Source organism: Phragmites australis, chromosome 11 (assembly GCF_958298935.1).
Source record: "Phragmites australis chromosome 11, lpPhrAust1.1, whole genome shotgun sequence".
NCBI classification, from domain to species: domain Eukaryota; kingdom Viridiplantae; phylum Streptophyta; class Magnoliopsida; order Poales; family Poaceae; genus Phragmites; species Phragmites australis.
Window position 1 is genome coordinate 567,406 of NC_084931.1, and position 21,912 is coordinate 589,317.

General features: G+C 43.2%; 4 protein-coding genes across 6 annotated transcripts; 1 reads left to right on the top strand and 3 right to left on the bottom strand.

Annotated features, from left to right (window-relative positions):
* Positions 1 to 1,473: 1,473 nt before the first annotated feature.
* On the bottom strand, positions 1,474 to 2,042 carry LOC133885775 (small polypeptide ROTUNDIFOLIA LIKE 3-like). Its single transcript, XM_062325523.1, has one exon. The coding sequence runs from the start codon at positions 2,040 to 2,042 to the stop codon at positions 1,653 to 1,655; it is 390 nt and encodes a 129-aa protein (XP_062181507.1). The 3' UTR covers positions 1,474 to 1,652.
* Positions 2,043 to 6,893: 4,851 nt separating this feature from the next.
* Positions 6,894 to 10,693, top strand: LOC133884911 (uncharacterized protein At5g02240-like). Of its 2 annotated transcripts, XR_009903179.1 has the most exons (8): positions 6,894 to 7,189; positions 7,407 to 7,678; positions 7,773 to 7,809; positions 7,992 to 8,089; positions 8,243 to 8,304; positions 8,394 to 8,517; positions 8,719 to 8,910; positions 10,570 to 10,693. XR_009903179.1 is itself a non-coding variant. In XM_062324512.1 (7 exons), exons 1-7 carry the CDS (start codon positions 6,994 to 6,996, stop codon positions 8,836 to 8,838), a joined length of 909 nt encoding a protein of 302 aa, XP_062180496.1. In that variant the 5' UTR covers positions 6,894 to 6,993; the 3' UTR covers positions 8,839 to 9,083. The 2 variants fall into 2 exon arrangements, 1 of the variants encoding a protein (XP_062180496.1); XM_062324512.1 differs by lacking the exon at positions 10,570 to 10,693 and having other exon boundaries at positions 8,719 to 9,083.
* A 2,084-nt stretch (positions 10,694 to 12,777) lies between these two features.
* On the bottom strand, positions 12,778 to 14,834 carry LOC133884912 (uncharacterized). The gene is made up of 4 exons (XM_062324513.1): positions 14,629 to 14,834; positions 14,396 to 14,499; positions 13,145 to 13,274; positions 12,778 to 13,068 (listed from the first exon to the last, which is right to left on the bottom strand). Exons 1-4 carry the CDS (start codon positions 14,740 to 14,742, stop codon positions 13,030 to 13,032), a joined length of 387 nt encoding a protein of 128 aa, XP_062180497.1. The 5' UTR covers positions 14,743 to 14,834; the 3' UTR covers positions 12,778 to 13,029.
* Positions 14,835 to 16,173: 1,339 nt separating this feature from the next.
* Positions 16,174 to 19,576, bottom strand: LOC133885421 (kinetochore protein SPC25 homolog). 2 transcript variants are annotated; one of them, XM_062325134.1, is made up of 8 exons: positions 19,231 to 19,576; positions 18,873 to 18,938; positions 18,331 to 18,477; positions 18,062 to 18,166; positions 17,897 to 17,986; positions 17,671 to 17,793; positions 16,750 to 16,943; positions 16,174 to 16,536 (listed from the first exon to the last, which is right to left on the bottom strand). In XM_062325134.1, the coding sequence occupies exons 1-8, from the start codon at positions 19,427 to 19,429 to the stop codon at positions 16,513 to 16,515; spliced, it is 948 nt and encodes a 315-aa protein (XP_062181118.1). In that variant the 5' UTR covers positions 19,430 to 19,576; the 3' UTR covers positions 16,174 to 16,512. The 2 variants fall into 2 exon arrangements, with proteins under 2 accessions (XP_062181118.1, XP_062181117.1); XM_062325133.1 differs by having other exon boundaries at positions 16,750 to 16,976; positions 19,231 to 19,573.
* Between the last annotated feature and the right edge of the window lie 2,336 nt (positions 19,577 to 21,912).

Here is a 21,912-nt window from a genome sequence, read left to right on the forward strand (position 1 = left end):
TATTTACTCCTGTGCACTCGACTGAAATCGCGCGATTCTCTCACTCGACCGTGTGAACATGCCAGATTTAGGGTTGGGGGATTTGGGTTAGGGGCTGGGGGTTGCTGAGGCTAGGGGCCGGGGTTGTCGGAGCTCCGGTGTCTGGTGGGTTTAGAAAAGAGGTTCGAGGGAGGGAGGTAGGCCAGACGGTGGTTGTGGGAGAGACTGCAGGGCGGCGGGAGACACCGGCCGCAGGCGGCGGGAGACAACCGGTGGGCCAGGTCGAGGCGGGGGCGTCTGAGCCGACGTGTTAGCGTGGCGGGGGCGGTGGAGGTGGACCCGGTGGCGGGGACGACGCCGGGACGGTCGGAGGAGAGCGGGAGGCGGGAGTGCACACGCGAGATGGCGAGAGAGAAATCATGAGGAAGAAGATGAATGGATGGCGTCCGTTCTGGATCGGACGGCTCTGGTCCGTCGACTGAGATCCTCTCCAATTTCAGTCGATTGATTTATAGTCAAATCATTACTTTTTAGTGTAATATGTTTATATAATAAAGCAAAATTTTACTGTTATAAAATTATATTCTAAACAAATCTACCTGTATCATTTTTAAATATTCAAGTTTAATACATAAAATAATAATTTGTAGCTAAAGTTTGATAATGTTAATGACACACAACCTAAAACAACATTTGCTTGTGACTAGAGGGAGTACATTAAAAAACAGAATGTACATTCTATTTTTTGCTCAATTTAAAATTTTGATGGTACCGTCTTACTCCAGTATGAAGTGCACCCTGCTCACATGTGCTTCGTTTTACGGCCAAAGATAGCTCAAGCTGTGAATACCTTGAACACTATTATTCTAGCTGTCATCTGGAACAATTCGTTGTCAGTTAGCCATGCAGAGTGTAATAATCTTACTGCCCATACCAAATCATTTAGAGCTGGAGTTGATCATGCTTATGCAGCATGCATGAGCTAGCTAGGGTGGACGTCTATCGGATCAAGCTGTTCCAGAGCAGTAAGGCTTATTTAATTTTTTGCCTCCTGTGAAACCAGAGTGCTATGAAAATAAACAGCTGTCTGTGTCTAGTAAATAGTCTGGTTCCTTAAAGAAAACAATTGAATTTTCTCTGCCGTCCGATCTAGATCAGACGACGGCCATATATCTTCCTCTCTCGGCCCCTCCGATCGAACCCTAGCTAAATCGCCCCTCCCCTCACCTCTACCATGCTAACCCACCACCGCCTCGTGCCGCCCGTTGGAACGCATGACATGGACGCTATCCAGCTATCTACTTTCCATTGATCGATGCATCCATGCATGTATCTTTCCAATGTGATACCAAGGAGAAAGACATGATTGTTTCCATCTTTCTTTGATTCAACCGGCGGACGGAGCTAGCTTGTGTCTGAATCCTGAAAGAAAATTCTAAGTCGCGCTGCACAACTGGTACTTGCACGCAGCAGCAACAAGACCGAGAATTAAACACGAAGTAGGCGAAAATCGTCTCATAGATCCCAAACAAGGAGTAAATTTAAACTACTTAAGGAAATCAAGAAAGGAAGAAAATATTAAGGAAGGGAACAATGGAGGCCGGCGGCCGGCATGATTACTATACGGCATGCATGCGGAATCCCTAATGGCGACGACTGATGGACCGACGGAGCTAGTAGTCGGCGGCGGCGTCAGCGTCGCGCCAGCAGACGAGCATGGAGACGCAGCGGCGAACGATGTAGAACCGCGCCCGCTGCTCCTTGATCTTCCGGGAAAGACGCGCGCTCGCTCCCAGCTTCCCCTCCCGCCTGCGCTCCGTCCCCTCGCCACGCGCTTGCTGCTTCGCGCCGCCGCCCTCGTCGACGACCGGCGCCGCGGCGGCAGAGTAGCTCCGGCTGAGCAGCGCGGTGGGGGTGCTTCCTCCCGCCGCCGTCTCTATCTCCACGTCCGAGGACGACGACCACCTCCTGCCGGACCGGCTCCGCGCCCCGACCCGGTTGCTGCTGATGCTCCTCGTCAGCCGTTTCGCCGGCTTGGCACTCTCCTCGCTTGCAGCATCCATCCTGCCTTCCTCCGAAGCAATCAGTCAGCTTTCAGCTGGTAATTTGTACCTACGGAGAATTGGAGGTGAGATATGCATGATCGAGAGGTGAGCGTAGCGAGTGAAACAGACAACTGACGGCGTGGGGCCCACCTGACAGAGGCACAGGGACGCGCACGTCACTCACACCTGGGCCTGAGGGCTCCTTCCATTTCTATCATCGGATGCTGCCACCAAACTGGCTGACTGTCCGGGTCGACCTTATTTGCCCGACTGGTAACTGAACCCAACTGAGCAGAGCCAGACAAAACACAAGCAACAGCACCACTGCCCTTTCTGTTCACAGAGGAAATAAAGGTCCCTAGCAGCTGTGCTGTGCATTCGAAATTTCGTCGATTCGATCGTGACAGCAGATGTCATGCCCTTGAAGGCTTGAAGCATGCGTGGATTTCCTCAAGCTAAATATATAGGAGGATGCAAATTGACGCGGACAATAGCTAGATCTTTAATCGATCGATCTCTCGTCCATCATATATATCAGCGCCATTTGTCTTCTCCTAGCTGAACCGCTTCTCTCCTCTCGGCGCTGGCCGCTTCAGCCATCGGCGGCAGCGGGACCGATCTGATCGATGGTCGGAAATTAAGAGGGACAAGCTAGCCGAAGAGAGAACCCGCACTACTTAAAACAAAGGGTTATATCATCCTGCTCCTCTTTCACTATCAATTCAGAACTAACCGGTAGTGATAAGATATTATTAACGATTCATAAATTGAACCGACAAGTTTAACATACGAATCGACAGTGATATTACTTGCCGGTTCAAAAGTTCACCCGAGAAACTAAATTGATATGTACCTTGGTTTATATATGATGAGTTATTGACAAAATCTAAATTAAGTTAAGTTTAATTTGCATGAGCTTGACTATGCATGATTTTGATTATAACTAACCGAAGAAGTATAGAAATAGGAGTTGGAGTTTTATGCTTCTAAGCCAGTAAAAATGTACACACCAAATGATCCAGAGCTAGAGAAATTGTACATATCGGATGGTCTAGTATTCAGAAGATTTCACACTGGAGCATTTCACTTAGAAGTGAAAATTGAAAAACTCACTAGATGGTTCGGTATTAAAAGAAGTGCATACTAGACTATTTTTCAGGAGATACTGCAATGCTTGTATCGTGGTTATACATATCAGATGGTCTAGTGATGAGCAGGTGTGAACATCGGATGCTTCACCGGAGCATTTTTCAGTAAATCTCCTTTGGTTCGATGGAGAGAAGAGTTGTACACACTGGATGGTCTTGTGCTCAGAAGAAGTGTACATCGGAGACTTCATCGGAGTTTTTTCTAGAAGGTTTTCGGTGGAGGAAAGATGTGTACACATCGGATGATCCGGTGATCAGAGACTGTACACACCGAAATATTCGGTGTCAGCGATTTTCTGTGATGAGCTTTTCGACAGAGAATTTTGATTTTGACTAATTGGAGATGAAGTTGGAGAAACGCGTGTGATTGTCTTGTGATGTGTATGTGATGGATAAAACTTGACGGTCGATGGTAGGATGATCGGGGCTAAGCAGGGTGCTCGGTGCCGGACGATCAAGGAGGTCGGGCGGAGTCAAGGGTGATTCTAGCTGTATACGTAGAAAGCAAGCAAAGCAGGAGAAGGTGGATGAATATGCTGCGTTGATAAAGTCAAGCGAAAGAGATATCGGTGCAAGTGACAAAGTGACCCGTGGGATTAGGAGCAGGAGAGACTTATCGGCAGTTAAGATCGTAAGACGGACTACACATGTCATCATCGGAAAGATTCTTTGGCTAGCAAGAAAGCTAGGTTGCTTGGAATGCAAAATATCTAGAAAACTTGGGGGGGGGGGGGGAAGGAACGTAGGAAATTTATGGGTAAGAAACCTCCTAAAGACCTATAAATAGAGGGGAGGGGTTTGAGAGTCTCCTTGAGTTAGCCATTTGAGAGCATTTGGAAGAGAGTTCTAGGGTTTTAGAAGAGAGAGAGGACATTCCTCAGCAAATAATGAATATTGTGTTTACTCTTATGCTTGTGTTCATCTTATTTTAGTTTCTCTTTTTTGGCTCCCTTGCATGATTGCAAGTTTATCAATTTTTGTGGTGATTTTTGTTTTTACTGAAGAGATGAATTTTTCACCGTGTTGGAGTTGTTCTTCTTGTTGCTAGAGGGATAAAAATCATATATGAGTTGGTCTTGTATCATCTTCCATCGCTAGATCCATCAATTTAGAGAGTTTCTTCATCAGGTGTGTAGTTCTTTGGATCTAAGTGTTTTCCCATCTATTTGCAAGTTCTGAGAGCTATGACACTTGGATTGATCTTATATAGAATCTAGGATTCAGATTTATCCATTGGAGCTATGATTTTTCATGAAGATGTTTGGAATGGTTTATTTCTCTCAATTTATTGCTTCTATTTTTTTTTATTTGAGACGTATTGGATGAAAGATTAGGATAGGTCATCGAAGAATTTCGTGAGGCTCTTATTCACCCCCTCTAGTCACCTTCCTCGATCCCACATCACCGACAGAGAGATAATTGAGCTAATACAAACTGACTACTTCACTGTCGATTCGTAATACGACAGAGTAATAATACAACCAATACGAACTGATAGTGATAATCCTTATCTCTATTGTCTTGTATTTTAAACCGATATTGATGGGGGTTATCATTGCCGGTTCATATGCTCACTGACGGAGCAATAATCAAGCGAATATGAACCAACAGTGATAATACTTCCCTGAGCTTGTCTCCCTCAGTTTACGCCTCATCTCACTTCGCTCCCAATCTTCAGAAGCCACCCCCGAGGGGTAGTGGCGGTCGAAGTGATGCTATAGTCACCGTGGCCACTGCGGCTACCTCTACCCCTTGGGCTCATCTTCCACATCCTTCGAGCTCATCGTCATCTCCTTCTCCCGAGCCACCTCGCGTCCATCCTCGTTTCCCTGAGCCCTCACCATCTCCAAGTCTGTTGCCGACCTTGCTGTCTATTGAGCTCATCACTGACCTCGCCATCTCCCGAGCCCGTTGCCCTGTCTCCCCATTTCCTGATCCACCTCTTCCCATCTCTCCATCCCCGTCTCCCTAACTAAACAAGTGGCAAGTTGAGTGTTCAAGATTGTGGTAATATGCAAATCTAAATGAGTGGTAGAAAATACATTCGCTTCAAGATGATTGTGTTTTCACAATTTATTTAGATTTACTATTGTCACTCGGATAGCGCAAGATGTAAAACAGATGGCGTATAACTGTTGTATCATTACGAGCGTCAAAGAACTCCTAGTACAACAGCTTTGTAATATCTGTTCCTATTTTTCATTACGAATATAGATTTAGATATAAAAATACTCTACCATGAGCATTTCAGTATAGGGCTTCTATCTTAACTTTGAGATCAAACTTGAGATAAATTCTAATGCTAGAGAGTTTGTGGTAGAGTATTTTTACATATATTGATGGATTATCACTGCCATTTAAGGCTAGAACTGGCAGTGATAAATGGATTAGCACTGTTGGTTCAATTCGAGAATCGACGGTGATACTTTATATCATTGTCAGTTTATAAGTCAACAGCTAATTCACTGTTTTGGATGAATTTGTGAACCATGCCCTCGTGTGGTCATGCCAATGCACGTGCACCAACACGCGCTCACTCTCACACAAGCATGTATGCACACCACAACTCTTTGCTATATGCACACCGAACTAATACGCGAGACCACGCAAATAGGCACAAGAATAATTCTATTTCATGGTTTCATATGCTCATAGATATTTGGGGCTACATTTTTTTCTCTCTCTTTTTACTTTCTTTGATGGATAAATGAAAGAGATGGCTTCTCTCTAATTTCTTTATTGTGTGTACCTAGCTTCTCTCTATCTTTTTTTTCTTGCTTCGACTACTGTTGTTGGCCGGGCACTTCCTGGTGGATGGATGGTGTGTAGTCTCTCCCTTTGCCATTGGCATGGCTCCATATTTATAGGAGGAATGGAGTGCATGGTGCTACCTCTGTATGCTAGACAAGGAGAAGAGACCAAGGGAAGAGCACGAGCTTCTAGACTTTCATCCATCCATGCTCTTGTTATTGGCCATTGTGGAGAGAATAATATAGGCAAGAGGTTGCATGCGACATCATGCGTGACTTATTTTCCTCCTCCTTGTCGGCATGGTGTTTTTGAGATGGTCATGCAGGCATTCTTATCTTGCCTTGCATGGGCACTCCAAATCTTGTCTAAAGCAAGATGCCTTGAGTTTGTTTTTTATGGTTGTTTTGTACTTTCTCAGTTTAAAAATAGTAGATGTATTTTTTGGCTCGTCGTCGAAGTTAGATTTTAACTAATTTTTTTCATAAACTAATTTATAGTTACAAAACCTATATAGTGTGAAATCATTTTAAATTATGAATCTAGTTATATAATTTTTATATACTAGATATTTTTATAATTTGATTAAATGTTAGTTAAAATATACAAAATTTATTTTTAAAAAAATACATGTACTACTTCTGAACGGAGGGAATATGATTCTTGATGGCAAGGTGGTTAATAAATTTTTGCCATGTCAACAACATGAATTTTATGTGAAATACACGCAATTTTAAGTGACACATCAATAATAAGTTTAGGATGACATGCGAGCAAAATAGTAAACCCTCCTTCAATGATCGAGTGAAGCATTACTACATTCCAGTGAATCGAATTCGAGATAGTTTGAATAGTGCTAGTATCAACGAATTAAGGTCATAAGTTTCAAAAGGGAAAACAAGTTCTCGTACTTTCGGAGGTCATGGAACTCATTATATCGGATCCTAACGAGTGGCCCACGAGGCCCAATAAAACAAAGCGGCCACAGCGAGCGACCCAACATCCGTCACAAGCGGGAAGAAAGCGATAAGGAGACAGTGAAGCAACCAAAGCTGCTCACTCGCCGGCGAACGATGGCCACGGCGGCTGCGGCAACGACGTGTGTGCGGGTGTCTTCTCCGTTCACGTGCCCACTTATCAGGCCTCCCTGCCATGTCAGTGCTGCGATGCGGGGACCGAGGAGGGCCGGACTGGCCGTCTCGGCGACCGCTGGGGCCGGCGGTGGGTCGCTGCCCACCGTGCTCGTCACCGGCGCCGGCGGCCGAACAGGTTTCTTTCGATTCCACTCATTTGGAATTTATGAACCCTATGTAAATCTCTCGCCTTTTGCTCTTGTAATATACTACCTAGAATTAGACCCCGCCCATTGCTTGTGGGATTGGTAAATGTGGCATCTTTTAAGCAGTTTCTTGGAACCAGTTAGCGGAGTCTTGTGTTTATGTACTTGTCACTGATTACAATCCTTTTTTCCTCTGTGATAATCCAGGCCAAATTGTGTACAAGAAGTTGAAGGAGAGGGCAGGTCAATTTGTGGGTAGAGGGCTGGTCAGGACAGAAGAGAGCAGAGGTAAAATAGGCGGCGGTGATGATGTGTTCATCGGAGACATAAGGGATCCCGAAAGCATAGCTTCTGCGATTGAGGGCATTGACGCGCTCATCATCCTCACCAGCGCGGTCCCGAAGATGAAACCAGGGTTCGATCCTAGCAAAGGAGGGCGTCCCGAGTTTTACTTTGAAGAAGGGTGTTATCCTGAGCAGGTGACAGAAATCATTTGACATCCTCACATTACCAGTGCCAAACTCGTGCATTTCTTTGAAATTAATGTGCTTTGTTGTTTGTCAATGTTTTAAGGTGGACTGGATCGGTCAAAAGAATCAAATAGATGCTGGTAAATGTTAACCTTTGTCTTGTGTATATATTATGTAAAGATTCAAATAGTATGTAACTTGTTTTTTATGCTATAAATTTCAACCAGTGATTTCAAAATGACTGGATGCTGTGTCTTTTTTTTCTATGAACTTAATCTCTCTCTGTGTCTCTCTGTTTTTTTTTTCCTGCATCTTTATGCAGCCAAGAACATCGGTGTAAAGCAGATTTTGTTGGTTGGATCCATGGGTGGAACAGACATCGATCACCCATTAAACAAGCTAGGAAATGGGAATATACTGGTATATAGCATATTCAAAGGTTTTCTTTCATTTTGTTCTGCTCTATGTTTGTGTGTCCGTGTGTATGTGTTATGTGTGCATGTGTATATCATGTGCAATACTGCATTGTTTGGCAAAAAAAAAAAAAGAATTAATGTTCTTCTAAACTTGCAGGTGTGGAAGCGGAAGGCGGAACAGTACCTAGCGGACTCTGGTCTACCATATACTATTATAAGGTTGTAACACAAAAGAGAGTTGCTAAAGCTATAATTGTGAATGTGTGTGTTGATAATATACTCTTCTCCTTTTTTCCTTTTTTTTTCAGGGCTGGAGGACTGCAAGATAAAGATGGTGGTTTGCGAGAGTTGATTGTTGGGAAGGATGATGAGATCTTAAAGACTGAAACAAAAACTATTGCCAGGGCAGATGTAGCAGAAGTTTGCATACAGGTAGCTTCATACAACGAAAGACACATTCCTGTAGACTAACTACTGCTCAATATTTTTTTGCATATACCAAATACATACGTTGCAGCTTTCTGCAGTTACTACCTATATAATGCATTGCATGTGTGTTTATCTCTCTGTAGAGAATCTCTTGTGGTAAGTGATGATTCTATTGGCTGATCAATATTTGGCTTTCCCATGCAGGCCTTGCTATTTGAGGAGGCAAAGTTTAAGGCATTTGATCTGGCATCAAAACCTGAAGGTGAAGGGACACCAACTACAGATTTTAGGGCTCTTTTTGCACAAGTTAGCAGTCGCTTTTAAGAAGATAAGATCAGTCTGGCCAAGAAATGAGGGCGATTTTCATGAAGGGATATGAAATGTGTATTGAGTAAGGTTAGTTTCATTTTTTTTTTTACTAAATTGATACAATATAACCTTTGTTCCATGTAACATTATTTCCATGCGATTTCCCCCCCTTCGTTTCCCTTTCATAATGGACAGTGGATTCTGTGTATAATGTTTATGATTTCTGTTAGCATTTAAGGTTTCTTAAGTGCAATTAGGCATGATGCCCCTGTGTTCTGTAGGGTAAAAGAATTGCAATGAAGTGCTTAAGGTAATTATTCATTATCCAACGTATATAAGCTCCTGGAAACTAGTTGGCTAGATACTTAGCCTTCTGATTTTTAAGAGCCTCACCTTCTGTACGCTTTTCTAGTAGGGCGCCTCTAGTTTTTGCATATGTTTTTTTTGGCTTAAGAAACCAACAATGAGCAAGCAAAGCCGGCTGGGAGCAGCTTTTCCAGCAAGCTAGGCTTACACGGCTTCTGCACAAGCCACCAATGTTACCTGGACACGGATAAGAGTGTCATAATTCGACTCGGATTCAGGTGTTTGATTCGGCAAAAAAAGTTGGACAAGGGTGTCCAGGTAACACTGCAAGCCACAACTCTCTCAAATGGGCCTTGTTCCGGTTCAGTACCCTTGCAATTTTCAGCTACAAAGTAATAAGCTTTTCATGTAGCTTTGGCTCAGACTCATTAAAAAAATTAATGCCCTTCGATTAGTTATGCAAATAACAGAGTACAATAAATTGATTTGTATTACATTCAAGCATAGAAACCTTGTTGTTTACAATCCAATGCACTTTCATGCCGCCAATCATGATAGAGAAAGGACGATAACCAGCTTCACAATTGACGAGCCAAAGTTTACCAAAACTACATTGGGAAAAAGAAAATATGACCTACTAATTTCATATCAAATACAAGCGAAGCAATTACTGATTGCTCAATTATTCAAAATGTTTGAAGGATAAAAAAATGCTCATAGTTGGTAGAGTAACGCATTAACAAATAAAAAACATGTTTGTGGACAAATTTAGCATACACATGTCACCCCCTTTTAAATTTCATGGATTCCTTATGTAGTATGACAGTTACATTAATTCGGAAAAGAATGTGGAGAATAAACAAAAATCTTATGTCATCTTCTTCCAAGATTGTCTCTAATACTCCGCCAACATAAGTAATTTGCAGTACTCAGAGCCAACATAAGTAATTTGCAGTACTCAGAGCCATTCTGCTGAAGATTCCATCGCTACCTTGTAGGTTTGAAATTATCTAAGCTCGTCACAGCATTATTACTAGTATAGCTGACGTGCATGCAACGATCTACTTTGATCTTACTGATTAATTAGTACATGATTCTTAGGGTTTCCATGAGGTGAGTGCATGTATTATCCTCCCCTTCCATCCCTGTAGCATCCAACCGCTATCTTCGTTGATTACAAAATCTTCATGATAACTTCATCTTTACATCTATTGATCCCTTTAGGATTGCTTGATTAACAGGCAGTTGCTTGAACCCTGCCTTGAGGCTTCTCACTTGCCATTGTTTGTAACTCTCCGGCCTCTCGATCCTTTCTGCACTTTCACACTTTCGCCCCAAGGAGATATCTCTGTATCAGTATCCTTTCTTCGTGGCTTGGAGCAACAGTTGTCATGTCAAACAGTGAAAGTAATGGAGCAAAACCTCTCTGAATCTTGGCAGGAAGAAGGGGGAGCTGTACAATCCATTCATTCACAACGCCAAGGATGAGGACCTCTGGCTGCATCCTGTTCATGATGCGCAGCACCCTATCCCTTGCACTATCTATGTCTTCTGTATCATCGCCAAGATTTTTCAAATTTGGCATGCAGTTGATTATGAGTACCTCATCCGTGACAATGTTGAGATCCTCGATGGCGACATTTTCCCATCTCGAGGCAACTCCATGATACTGAAAGGTACTTCGAACATTTCTGCGTACTCAGCCAACTGCTTTCCTGTCTCAAAAAAATTACAGGGTAGAAAACCTGGCTGGGGAATGTCTATACCCGTGATACCAAGATTTGGGGGCCCACCTTCGCGCTTGCAAAGCGTTGGATTAGTAGTGGCCACGCCAAAATCAACTATATGTTTATTGGGTGTGATCGATTGTCCGTATAGATTATATACATACGCTGAGCGAAAGTTACTGGGTAGAATTATATTTATTGAAAAGAAGAGTGTTTGATTAGTTGTATTTGATTGAGCAAACTGAGCTGAGTTTTTATTTGGTTGATCAAATCTGAAGTTATATGAGCGAATACAAGAGTTGAGATTGTGATTGATTGCTAGCATAAGATGATTTTATGATACTAATAAGTGGATTTATCTGCATAAGTGAATGCATGAGCCTGTATCTACCGAACCATACCACAGAGCGAACTTGATTTGAGCATCTCTCTCGAGCTAGACTGTATGTGTACATTTACATCCGTCAAGTTAGACTAAAACAACTAGGCGGATTGGCGCGCTTACGCCGCGCTCTTTTTTTCACAGAACATGACAAAAGAAATCAATTTATGATATCTCAATATTTACTTATGAATTTATCAATATTTAACACATTCACTTAATTATAAGGAAAACAATAGTACTTTCATGTATGCACATAATTGTAGCATGTAGACAACAGTAATACGAAACTAATAAAATTTGTTTCATATTTTTTGAGTTTTATATATTTTTCTTTGTATTTTAGATTATTTCAGTCGATTTATTAATATAACTAATATTCCTGTTGATATTTTTTGGAATTTTTCGAAAATAAAATTATATTATATGTGTAAATATATGTATATGTATGCACATATATATGTACATACATACATAAATATACATATATATATGTATATATATGTGTACGTATACGTATATGTATCTGTATATCTATATGTACACATATGTGGGGTCCACTGCTACAGTAGGTACAGTGCCCGAACACATGAGAACGCTCCAAATCTTGGAGGGATAATATATGTTATAGATACATGTGATAAATCAAACACGTTTCTTTCTGCGTAATCGTCGGACCATGATCCTCCCATGTGAATAACTAGTTAGCCCCTTGGTCTTCCCTCTAATATATGAAGAATAGTTTTGTTGGCGAAGTAGTATGCTGCAATTGCGAAAGGGCATGCTGTAATAAAAAGAAGGCAGGCCTTTAGCATCTCTGTGGCGCTTGTTCGTATTACCATCAGCTTTTGATACATTTGATTCCCGGTCCCAGACAAGCGCGCCTCAAGACCATCAACTGCCGGCCTCTGAGAGCCATCTCCATATGGTGAAGAGTGATACCTCATCTTCTTCAGTAGCTCGCTGGCAAATGGACGGTTCTTAGATGCTATCGCTTGTGCACACTGGGTGAGAAGAGCCCTGACATCAACAGCCTCGTTCTGTTGCTTCTTACCTCTTAACTTCTCGTGCCCTTGACCATATATTTTGCTTTGGGCATTCTGTGTACTGTCGTTTGCTTCTTTTGCCTTCATTTCTCTAATGAAACATTTCATCCCGGACTGTTTCATTAGTAGAGATTGCCGAATGTTTGCTGCTCCTCGCTTCCAACAACTAAGTCCACACAAGGATGATTCTTTATTTTGTTTGCATGCTTACTCTGTTGTCCAACTGTTGCCTCTGTCGCTTGTTTGGAAACAGAAGGTTAATGTGAATAATTCGATGGATTTAGAATCTAAGCATAGACATACTAATTGCGTAGAAAACTTGAAAACTCTACACAAATTTTTTGTCACCCAAATGACTACAATAAGTCCTAACTTGCAAGTGGAACTAGGAAATGTCAAGAATTCGGGAGGTGATTGTCAAAAGACCTCAGAATGGTACCACCCTACTTTCCAGTGTGCAGAAGATTATAATTGATGGACTAACAGAACAATGTGCTAACTCGGTGATCATTGACCACCATTTCCCCCCTTGATTCAAGATTCCACAAGCAATGTTCTAATAACTCGCGCTGAGTTAAACCAATTCTATCAAAATTACACTGGAGTTGAGAAATAGCATTACAAGGTGAACCGTTTTAATACACTGCTCGTTCTAAAGGGCTCCTTGATCCATACTGTTCTGGTAAGTCTCTTCCGTCCGGCATGGTGAGCAAATGTTCCATGGTATGTTCAACGAAAGAGCTTCTCAAAAGTGAGCCAAACTGTATAGTAGAATCCATGAAAGCTGCAAGCAACCGAACGTAAAATAAGTTTTGAGTGGACAAAGGTGGATTATTTGTTCTGTTGATGCGGGTAGTTACCAGGAAAAGGGTGAAAGAAGCAAAAAGTCCCTCCTGAAGCAGTGCCCCATGGCCTCCATATTCTTCCTCGTCAATCTTCAACAGGTATGCATAGTACCAATAAATAATACCAGTAGAAATAGCCACAAATCTGTAGAAGGGCCATAGTATGTTGTTACAGGACGTATCAAAAGCTCCCGTACTGATACTGATTGAAGATCAGTACCAAATTAATTGTTTTTTTAAAGAAGCATGAATACAGTAGTGGCTAATAGCTGCAACAGTGAAACACAATTTCCTGCGATGTTAGGTCATGGCAACAACACTTGAAAGTTGACTTTCGGTATGGCAATCTTGCTTGGTTGCATCCCATATAGAAAATAAGTAAATGATTCCTATTCTGGGCAACGTTGCTACTCCTAATCAAGCCTCTAGAAAGCACGATGATAGAGGTAAATGTGATGGATCATGCCGACTATGTATCCCAATCCGTATTCCTGAAATCTCAACTCAACAAATTTGAAGAAAAGCCTTATCACTTACAACCCAACAATAGTTGAGACCAAAAGAATATGTATCCAAGTACGAAAAGAAGGTCCAACTGAAGTGTTCACTACGGTTTCGGAATCAGCATTGTGGGTAGCGACAGTAGCCAAAATCCACCATTCTACTTAGTTAACCGGTGAATTCTGCTAATGTCCAGTTAACCAGATTCAACGCGCAATTAAAAATAGAAACAACAGTTTCGACCGCACATCTGACCACTCACCATTCACCAACACTGGTGAAATCACCCCTCCCTAAGCCAATAACATTGAGAAATTAATCGCTCTCCTAAGCAGTGTTATCTGGACACAGACACGGGTGTCAGAATCCGACTCGAATTTAAGTGTCCGATTCGACAAAGGAAATTTAGACACGCGAAATACAACTCGGAATCCTACATGCGTGTCGGATTCTGTAAAAAAATCGGACATGGGTATCCAGGTAACACTGCTCCTAAGTTCTAATATACCATCACTCAATTTAACATTGGTTGCGCAAGTTCTAATATATCATCACTCAATTTAACATTGGTTGCGCCGAGTTGCCAGGCCCTTTACTCATTGCTCTAGTGTTAGGTGCCTGCAAATTGGCATTCGAGTACTAGTAGCAGTAATCTACTAGTCTTCACCAGTGCAAATGGGCATCTCAGACTACCGAAGATAGCTACAAATCTACAAGGCAGGACTGGATTGGGGAGCTTAGAAGACGTGAGGTTCGGGAACTCACAGCGCGATCCAGACGGCGCCGACGAGGGGGACGGCTCCCCAGAGCAGGCCGCAGAGGAGACCCACCGCCTGCCGGATCCAGTGCACCGCGTCCAGCAATTGGTCCTTTCAAAGCCAAGGCAAGCCAGATCGAAAGCGTCAGCACTTGAGCAGCAGCGGTGCCAAGCAATCAGCAGCAGCGGCAGTAGCCAGGAGGAAGAAGACTGAGCGGCGAGAGGCGTAACTGGCGCGTACCTTGTCCCAGGAAGCCTCCGGGTCGAGGTACCGCGCGAGCTTCGAGGGCAGCGCGTGCCCGTCGTTCTGCTGCTGCGCGCGCGACTGCTTTGACGACGGCCTGCTCTTCGCCATCTCGGTCGCTTGATGGATCGGCGGGATCCCCGAGGTGGGAGATGGGATAGCGGCGACAGCCGGTGGGCGGCTGTCTTGTCTTTTTGCGCCTGGGCCCCCGGCGTGCTCGGTTATTACATTTACGCCCCTGCAAAAGTGATCATTGTTAGATGACGGCTGAGAACGTACTGTAATATTATTATTTTTCAACAATAAAGCAAACTTGATTCCAATACCGAAATACTAAGGCTATGTTTGTTTTCTGTTTCCGTTTCTATTTTTGTTGCTGATAAAAGTTAGAAAATTCTGAAGTCAGAATAAATAAGATTCTAGAGAAGTAATTTTTAGAGAAGTTAGAAACCTATTTTTAAGGATAATAAACTAAAACTGAGAAACTTGTTAAGAGACGTTTTTTAAAAAAACTATATACTGAGAAGGAAAATATATTATAGAAATCAACAATCTATTTTCAAAATTAATTTTTCAGACAAACCAAAACATAGCTTTTCAAAAAAAAATCAAAAATAGAATCACAAACAAACACGCCCTAAGATTTTTGGCTTCTACATTTAGCAGGTGGACGTAGTCAAAAGTAACAAGATCTCAGGCTTTCCACAACGAAGTGCAAACCGCCCTAGATTATTTAAAAAATCAGTCCAAAGCTAAACACTAGGGTGCTAAACCGCAAAACACCATGCTAAAGCGAAACATCAACACATGCCAAAGTCGATGTCTAAACCTACACGGATGCCCGGCGAGATCTTCATATGGTCATGACCTCCGGTGTACAACACGCTAAATCAAAAATGTCTGTCCCTCTGGCTAAAGCAACGACTAACCAGTAAGTACCTGAGCACCTGCATGTAAGTAATAGTTTTCTCCTTGTTAAAAACAACGTAATTACGGCACCACCATATTGGCCAACAAATTGTTGCAACCCCAATCCAAATCTTTAGCATGAGCTTCGATCGTACCAACCTAGCCAATTCCCAAACATGTTGTTGATACATGTAGGTGGAGGTAAATCAAAAGCAATCTGTATTGTTCTCCACATGAAATTTGCAAACTGACATCCAAGAACAAAGATGTTGGATTGCTTCATCGTTGTTAAAAACAATCTACCATCCCAATTTCTTTTAGATTACCATTGTTCAATACGATGTCTTTTTTACGTACCGTAAAAGCACTTTTATTTTCGTAGGTCCCTTGGTTTTCCATATGAAGCGATGAGATTATAAGACAAATCATGATTCATTAGAACATTATTGAATTATTGGAAGAGCAAATCTTTTTGCAGCTCAGAGAGAGCATCGCGCCACCATGAAATCAAGGCCAGAATTGAGATGGAAGACCGTACAGAAAGAATAATCTCACACAGTTTCACGATGCGAACTAGGCTGATTAAATAGTTCAGGGTCCTCTTTTTTCAGATTTCAGGGTTGAAGCTTGGACTGAGCCAAGATTTGAGGGTTGATATACTAATAAAAAAACCATAGAATCACAACTTAATCGCAAGGAAACAAGTAAGATAGCTGGAGGAGCAAGAGAAAAACACACACCCAGGATGCTCAAAGGCAATCACAACCTTGCAACATTTTCGTTCCATATAATACAACACACGATCGATGTCACTGCTATACAGACTGACTTGTGCGAGCCATGGGTGGTGTTCCCATTGAAGCAAACCACCATCAGGATTCAGGAAAGGAGGTAGAATCAACATACTATCAGCCTTGGTTCTACCATTATATCACAAGCCTAAGAATCAGTTTCTCCAGGTCAGGATCTGCTTCACCTGACAGCTGACCACATTCCCTGCAGAAGCAATGTGAAAATTGAGATATGGACATGCGGTCATTTCCTTCACTTGTAGTATCTATCAGTTATCAAGAATTGCATGCAAGAGAGGGTCTGCGCCTCTGCGCATAGTGTCAAAAAGGCTTTGCATAAGCCTCAATGCCACTTCGGTTTTCCTCTAGATAATCATTCACTAGCTGGAAACACGTCTAGAGGAGATGAGATAGTTACCACGAAACGCGGGGAGCGGCGCAAGCTAGATCCTGCAGCAGCAGGAGATGCTGCCGAAAGGGCTGTCGCGCTTCTCTTAGCAGGAAGAGACTGCCTCTTGTTCTTACTTTGAGAGTGGCTTTGATTGGGGACATCTTTACTTCCAGCGTCAACTGACATCGTTACTGGAGATGAAAATGGCACAGGGGAAACATCTGCACAAACAACTGGGCTTACCGGAAGAGACCCTGAGGAATATAGTGACAAGAATTAATAGATTACACGGAACAAGGACAGAAGCTTATGTACACAAATCTGGGGACAAACAAAGGTTCACTCCATGAGAAAAGAAGACACAATTTTCAAAGTAAAAATCATTCGCTGTGTCATTTTAAACATCCAACATATACTTTGGCAAGTCCTCCAAAACGAAAATTACAGAATCAGCCAACCCATGGAACCTCTGCAATTGACAGTGTATAGTGCATATTTGAGGGCATGCCAAAATACATGGGATGTGTTCGGGGCAGGGCAAACAGGCCAGATTAAGCTCATCGCCCCTTACTAGCACTTGGAAATTGAAAAAAACTACACTAATTATTGAAGTATAAGCGAATTGTCCACCTTTCCCCATCAGCTTAGGCTTTTGGATGAGTTGGTATCAGGGCCAGAAGTCTCATGTTCGAATCCTGGCATGCACAATTAAATAAAAAAAAATTGCAGCCAACTTCTATTTTCTCGTATGAGGCTTGAGAGCCTCCATGTGAGGGGGAGTGTTAAAGTATAAGTGAATTACCCACTTTTCCCCATTAGCTTAGGCTTTTGGATGAGTTGGTTGATACATGTAGCTCAATACCAACTATTATACTTAAAGGAGATGTTTATGAACTTATAACTTCTTCGTAGTTTTTGTACAGAAAATATATAGAGAAAAAAGGGTACCATTCACGGTAGAAGTCTGGAATTTCTCTCTGGCAGTTCTTACAAACTTGAATAGATCATCATTGAGATTCAAATCCTTCACCAGTTCCTCAATATCTTTGACGTGTGGATCGCATTGAAGTACTGTTGAGAATGGAAAAATAATTTAACAAGCAGACATGTCTAATGGAGTATGAGGAATACATTGAAGACATTTGACCAAATTTCATATGGAGCTTCAACTCACAGTTATATCTATCTTTGTCAAGATTTATGCAAAATGAATATTCCTTCACCAGATTTTGTGAGTCAATTTTGTTGAAGACAAACTTCACACCTTGAGGGAGAACAGGACACTCGTCAGGAAATATGGCATCATTAAACATAGCATTAAACTCCAATTGTCCATTACCTTTTCCTCCAACAACCTTGAAGCCAAGAAACTTATCATACCACAAAACAGCTTCTTCTATGTTCTCCTGCCATGTTGCATCTTCAGTACTCTTAGCTTCAAGAGCTGTAACAGTACATGAAGTAATATCAATGCCATATTACTTTGAAGCCACAGTTCAATCAGGGGAACAACTGAGACAACAGAAATAAAGCTATGCTATGACTTTTGTCAAGGATAAAGTCACAAAGGCCCCAGAAACTAGCATTAAAAAACAATGGCAAAGTTACCCTGAAGCTGATCTGATATGACTGCAGCATATTGGTCTCTCTTGTTCCTCTGATCGATAAGTGAGTTCTTGAGCTGCTCGTTTATCGCAGTAGCACTTGAAAATGACCCCTCAGTAAGTTTGAGTTTTGATTCCTTTCTCAGTTTAACTGCAACGGGAGTTTATACTAGATTTCAGTCATGAACCAATCGTACAAGATAAGCCAGCTCAATCGTGCAATAGGTGTCAACATGAGAACAAAACATAACAACGATATGCATCATCACAATAACAAAAGGGGGTATCTGCGTCGTGGTCACCTTTACGAGTTTCAGCGGATCCCATTTCTACTTTCCAATTATGATAGTTAACAACAGGCATCTTGTAGCAAGGCGTAGAATCGTAACTAGTGGGCATAACTCAAGACAGAAGGCAAAGGAGCTGAGTTGCATATTTCTGAAGTAAATTGGGTATTTGAGAGCCTTCCAAAACTAAACAGGTGCAGTACAGTTTACTGGTATCAAGAGCCCAAAATGTGTACAAGTTGAAGCAGCTTGCACTTACCAGATAGAGCTTGTGCGAGTTGAGATTCCAGCTCCCGGGACTGAATCTTAAGTCCTCTGAGTTCCTCTGCAGTAATCACCCAAAAAACTCCCACCGAACAGTCAGAGAGTCAGGGGGAAAACCTAGCAATCCTCGCTAGCTTAGTGTAAGTAACAAAGTAAAACCAGAATCACTGGGAGTACTATATGAACGGCAAATAAAAAACTTTAGCGACATTTTCTGGGACACAGGCATGAAACGCTCACCTACATTTCACCATCAGTGCGCTCGAAGCCGCAAAGAATAGGGGGGAGGGAAAGGGGAAACGAAATGGACCTTTTGTGGAGATGAGAGGAGAGAGGGAGGGATGGGGGCGTACCTTGACGCAAGAGGGCTCGCTCAGCGACCGAGCGTGCGGAGCCAAGTGCGGCGCCGAAGGCGGCCGATGCGGAGGCGTCGCGCCCGGCGGCCATCCGCTGCACCAGCGCCGCGCGCTGCGCCGCCATCCGCCGCCGCAGATCTGGCGCTCCTCTTTCTCCAACGTCTCCGGCGGTGGCTGCGATGGTGGAGGGCTCCATTCCCTCGGGCGGTGGCGGCGGGGACCTGCGGTCGCAGCGCAGCGAGGAGCGACTTTGCGGGGTGACTGGTTCCCCTGCCCTGACGCCGGCGGCGAGCGAACAGTGTTTTTTTTTTTTGGAATAGGGCCACTGCGAGCGAGGAATGATTTTGGAGGGTTTTCTGTTGGGTTAATTAGGTTGGTGCAACTATACATTTGTCCTATTCAAAAAATACTATTGTAATTAATGAAATTTAGTGGCTGTCATTGTGATTTTGCATATATCCGAATCAAGCCATTATGTATGTCTCCGATAGATTTGGACCCACTGTTAGTCACCAGAATTTGCATATTTTTCCGTAATACCTCCCATTAACCCTCAATTCGACTCGATCAGGTGGTGCCCCCATTTTTTATTGGAGGAGTATGTAACATCATCTTGAAGCTTGCGTCGATACGAAACTAAGTTGTAAAAACGGCGTGACTGTTCGATGAATGAAGAAAAAAATAGACTAAAATATCACCGGTAGTAAGTAGAAATGTACTATAAGATATGAGTATTTTTGAAAAAAAGCTAGTAAATTTGTGGATCAAATTTTCTATGCCTATAAATAAAGAGGTATGTGTCGGTAACACAGAAACTAGGGGTCCCCGAGTCCCGAGACCAGAACAGCAGAGTGCCATGTGACGCCCTCCTGCGGGGGTTATCTCCCCGAGGTACGAGAAGATCAAGTTCCGGGAGAGGGTGCTTTGGGCCATGAACAGTGATCCCCGAGTACCCGAGTTCCCCGATGACCCGAGAAGACCAAGTGCCGGGAAGAGAGTGCTCAGGGCTGCAAGTGCCGGGAGGAGAGTGCTCAAGGCTGCGAACAGTGGCCCCCGAGCACTCAAATCCCCCGACGCTAAGAAAAACCAAGTATCGGGAAGAGGGTGCTCGGGGTTGAGAACAGTGGCCCCCGAGCACCCGAGTATTCCGAGGACCCAAGGGAAGTCAGTTCCGGGAGAGAGTGCTCGGGGCCGTGAATAGTGGCCCCCGAGCACTTGGTTCCCCGAGGACCCGAACAATCAGTTCTGGGAGAGAGTGCTCGGGGCCGTGAACGGTGGTCCCCGAGCACTCGGTTCCCCGAGGACTTGAGAAGTCTTTCGCCGCTAGCCCCCACAGAGGCCCAGCGGTGAGGTGTCAGCTGGTAAGAGACCCGATGCTACATTTAAGAGGGCGCGTGGTCCAACTGTTCCCCCCACGCTTGCTGCCAGTCCCTGCCACGGCCTGGCAAGGAGGCGTGGGGACATTTAATGCACAGGTCTCATCGCGCGACTTCCGGCGCGCCTCGGGATAACATCGCGAAGCCCAAGGCGCCCCGTCTGCCGCCCTGCTGTGTCAGGCTTGCTCTGACTGGACGGGCACGCCGGGCTGCTTGGTGGCTGTCCGGTGGGCCCTCCTTGCGGCGCCTGTTGAAAAACGGCATGATGACGAACAAGACCGGACGGGACGCGTTTCAACCCTCCCCGTCACCTCGCGCAGCAGACCATGATGGTTGCTTTCTATTTATGGCGCCTTGGGACTCGTGCCATCCTTTCTGGGCACGCTACCGCCCGGCGGTTATTTAAGTTGAGTGGGCTCCTCGGAAAAAGACAAGTTGGAGAGTTCGGTTCAAGTCTTGAAGTCTGGACGAGCACCGAAGAACGAGGAGCATGAAACTCTAGAGTTAGACAAATATTCTTGTAACACAGCAGATACTCAAAGAGACATTCTCAGAGCATTTATAGCATACGCACAGGAGTAGGGTGTTACGCTCAATGCGGTCCGAACCTGTCTAAAAATCCTCTGAGCATTTACTACTTCCTGCATCTGATCATTCCATTCCACCTGCATCTCAGTTATTCCCATTTATTTCACCCGCAAAACGGATTCAGAATCATCCCCCGGCCGAATCTCAAAGGGGTCCCTCCGGATCCCCGCTTGAGGAGTTCACCCTCCGACAGTATGGCTATATAAAAAGATGAACCAACCATTTAAACCTCTTGTACCACCTATATAAAAGCATTGTGTTAGAGTTTTAGTAGAGACTAAGATGAATACTTAACCTATGTAATATGTGAGAATTTTGAGAGTAAATCTTTGTCATCCGTTTAAAATAGAACTGATCTCTTTAAATAATAAATTTTGTTTTGTTTCATATGTTTGAACTTTCCTCCTTCTAGTTTCTCTCTTGGTTCCCTTGCTTTGTGTGCAATTTTTTCCTTTTTAAGTTTGATTTTCGTTTTTATTTTTGGCTAAAATTTCATCACCTTATGAGTTCATTCTTCTTATTGTTAGAGGCATAAAATTCGCATACACATGCTTATATAATGGGGTTTTGAATTTTCTTGCCTCTAGACAATCAATTTGGAGAGTTTTGAGTGCTAAGACAAATAGATTGATCTTAAATGAAACATATGGTTCATATATCATTTATGCAGTCGTGTTGTCTCGATTTTCTCTTGTTAAAATTTCTCTCGATTTTT

Bases quoted from the DNA above. Each gene is read 5' to 3' on its own strand.
- LOC133884911 (XM_062324512.1), top strand. From the start codon at position 6,994: ATGGCCACGGCGGCTGCGGCAACGACGTGTGTGCGGGTGTCTTCTCCG. The intron at 7,679-7,772 runs GTGACAGAAATC...CAATGTTTTAAG, and splicing joins AAGGGTGTTATCCTGAGCAG to GTGGACTGGATCGGTCAAAA. The intron at 8,090-8,242 runs GTATATAGCATA...CTAAACTTGCAG, and splicing joins TAGGAAATGGGAATATACTG to GTGTGGAAGCGGAAGGCGGA.
- LOC133884912 (XM_062324513.1), bottom strand. From the start codon at position 14,742: ATGGCGAAGAGCAGGCCGTCGTCAAAGCAGTCGCGCGCGCAGCAGCAG. The intron at 14,500-14,628 runs GTACGCGCCAGT...TGGCTTTGAAAG, and splicing joins CGGAGGCTTCCTGGGACAAG to GACCAATTGCTGGACGCGGT. The intron at 13,275-14,395 runs GTGAGTTCCCGA...GCCCTTCTACAG, and splicing joins GGCGCCGTCTGGATCGCGCT to ATTTGTGGCTATTTCTACTG.
- LOC133885421 (XM_062325133.1), bottom strand. From the start codon at position 19,429: ATGGAGCCCTCCACCATCGCAGCCACCGCCGGAGACGTTGGAGAAAGA. The intron at 17,987-18,061 runs GTAATGGACAAT...TTCTCCCTCAAG, and splicing joins CAAGGTTGTTGGAGGAAAAG to GTGTGAAGTTTGTCTTCAAC. The intron at 16,537-16,749 runs GTAACTATCTCA...TTGCTTCTGCAG, and splicing joins GCCGCTCCCCGCGTTTCGTG to GGAATGTGGTCAGCTGTCAG.
- LOC133885775 (XM_062325523.1), bottom strand. From the start codon at position 2,042: ATGGATGCTGCAAGCGAGGAGAGTGCCAAGCCGGCGAAACGGCTGACG.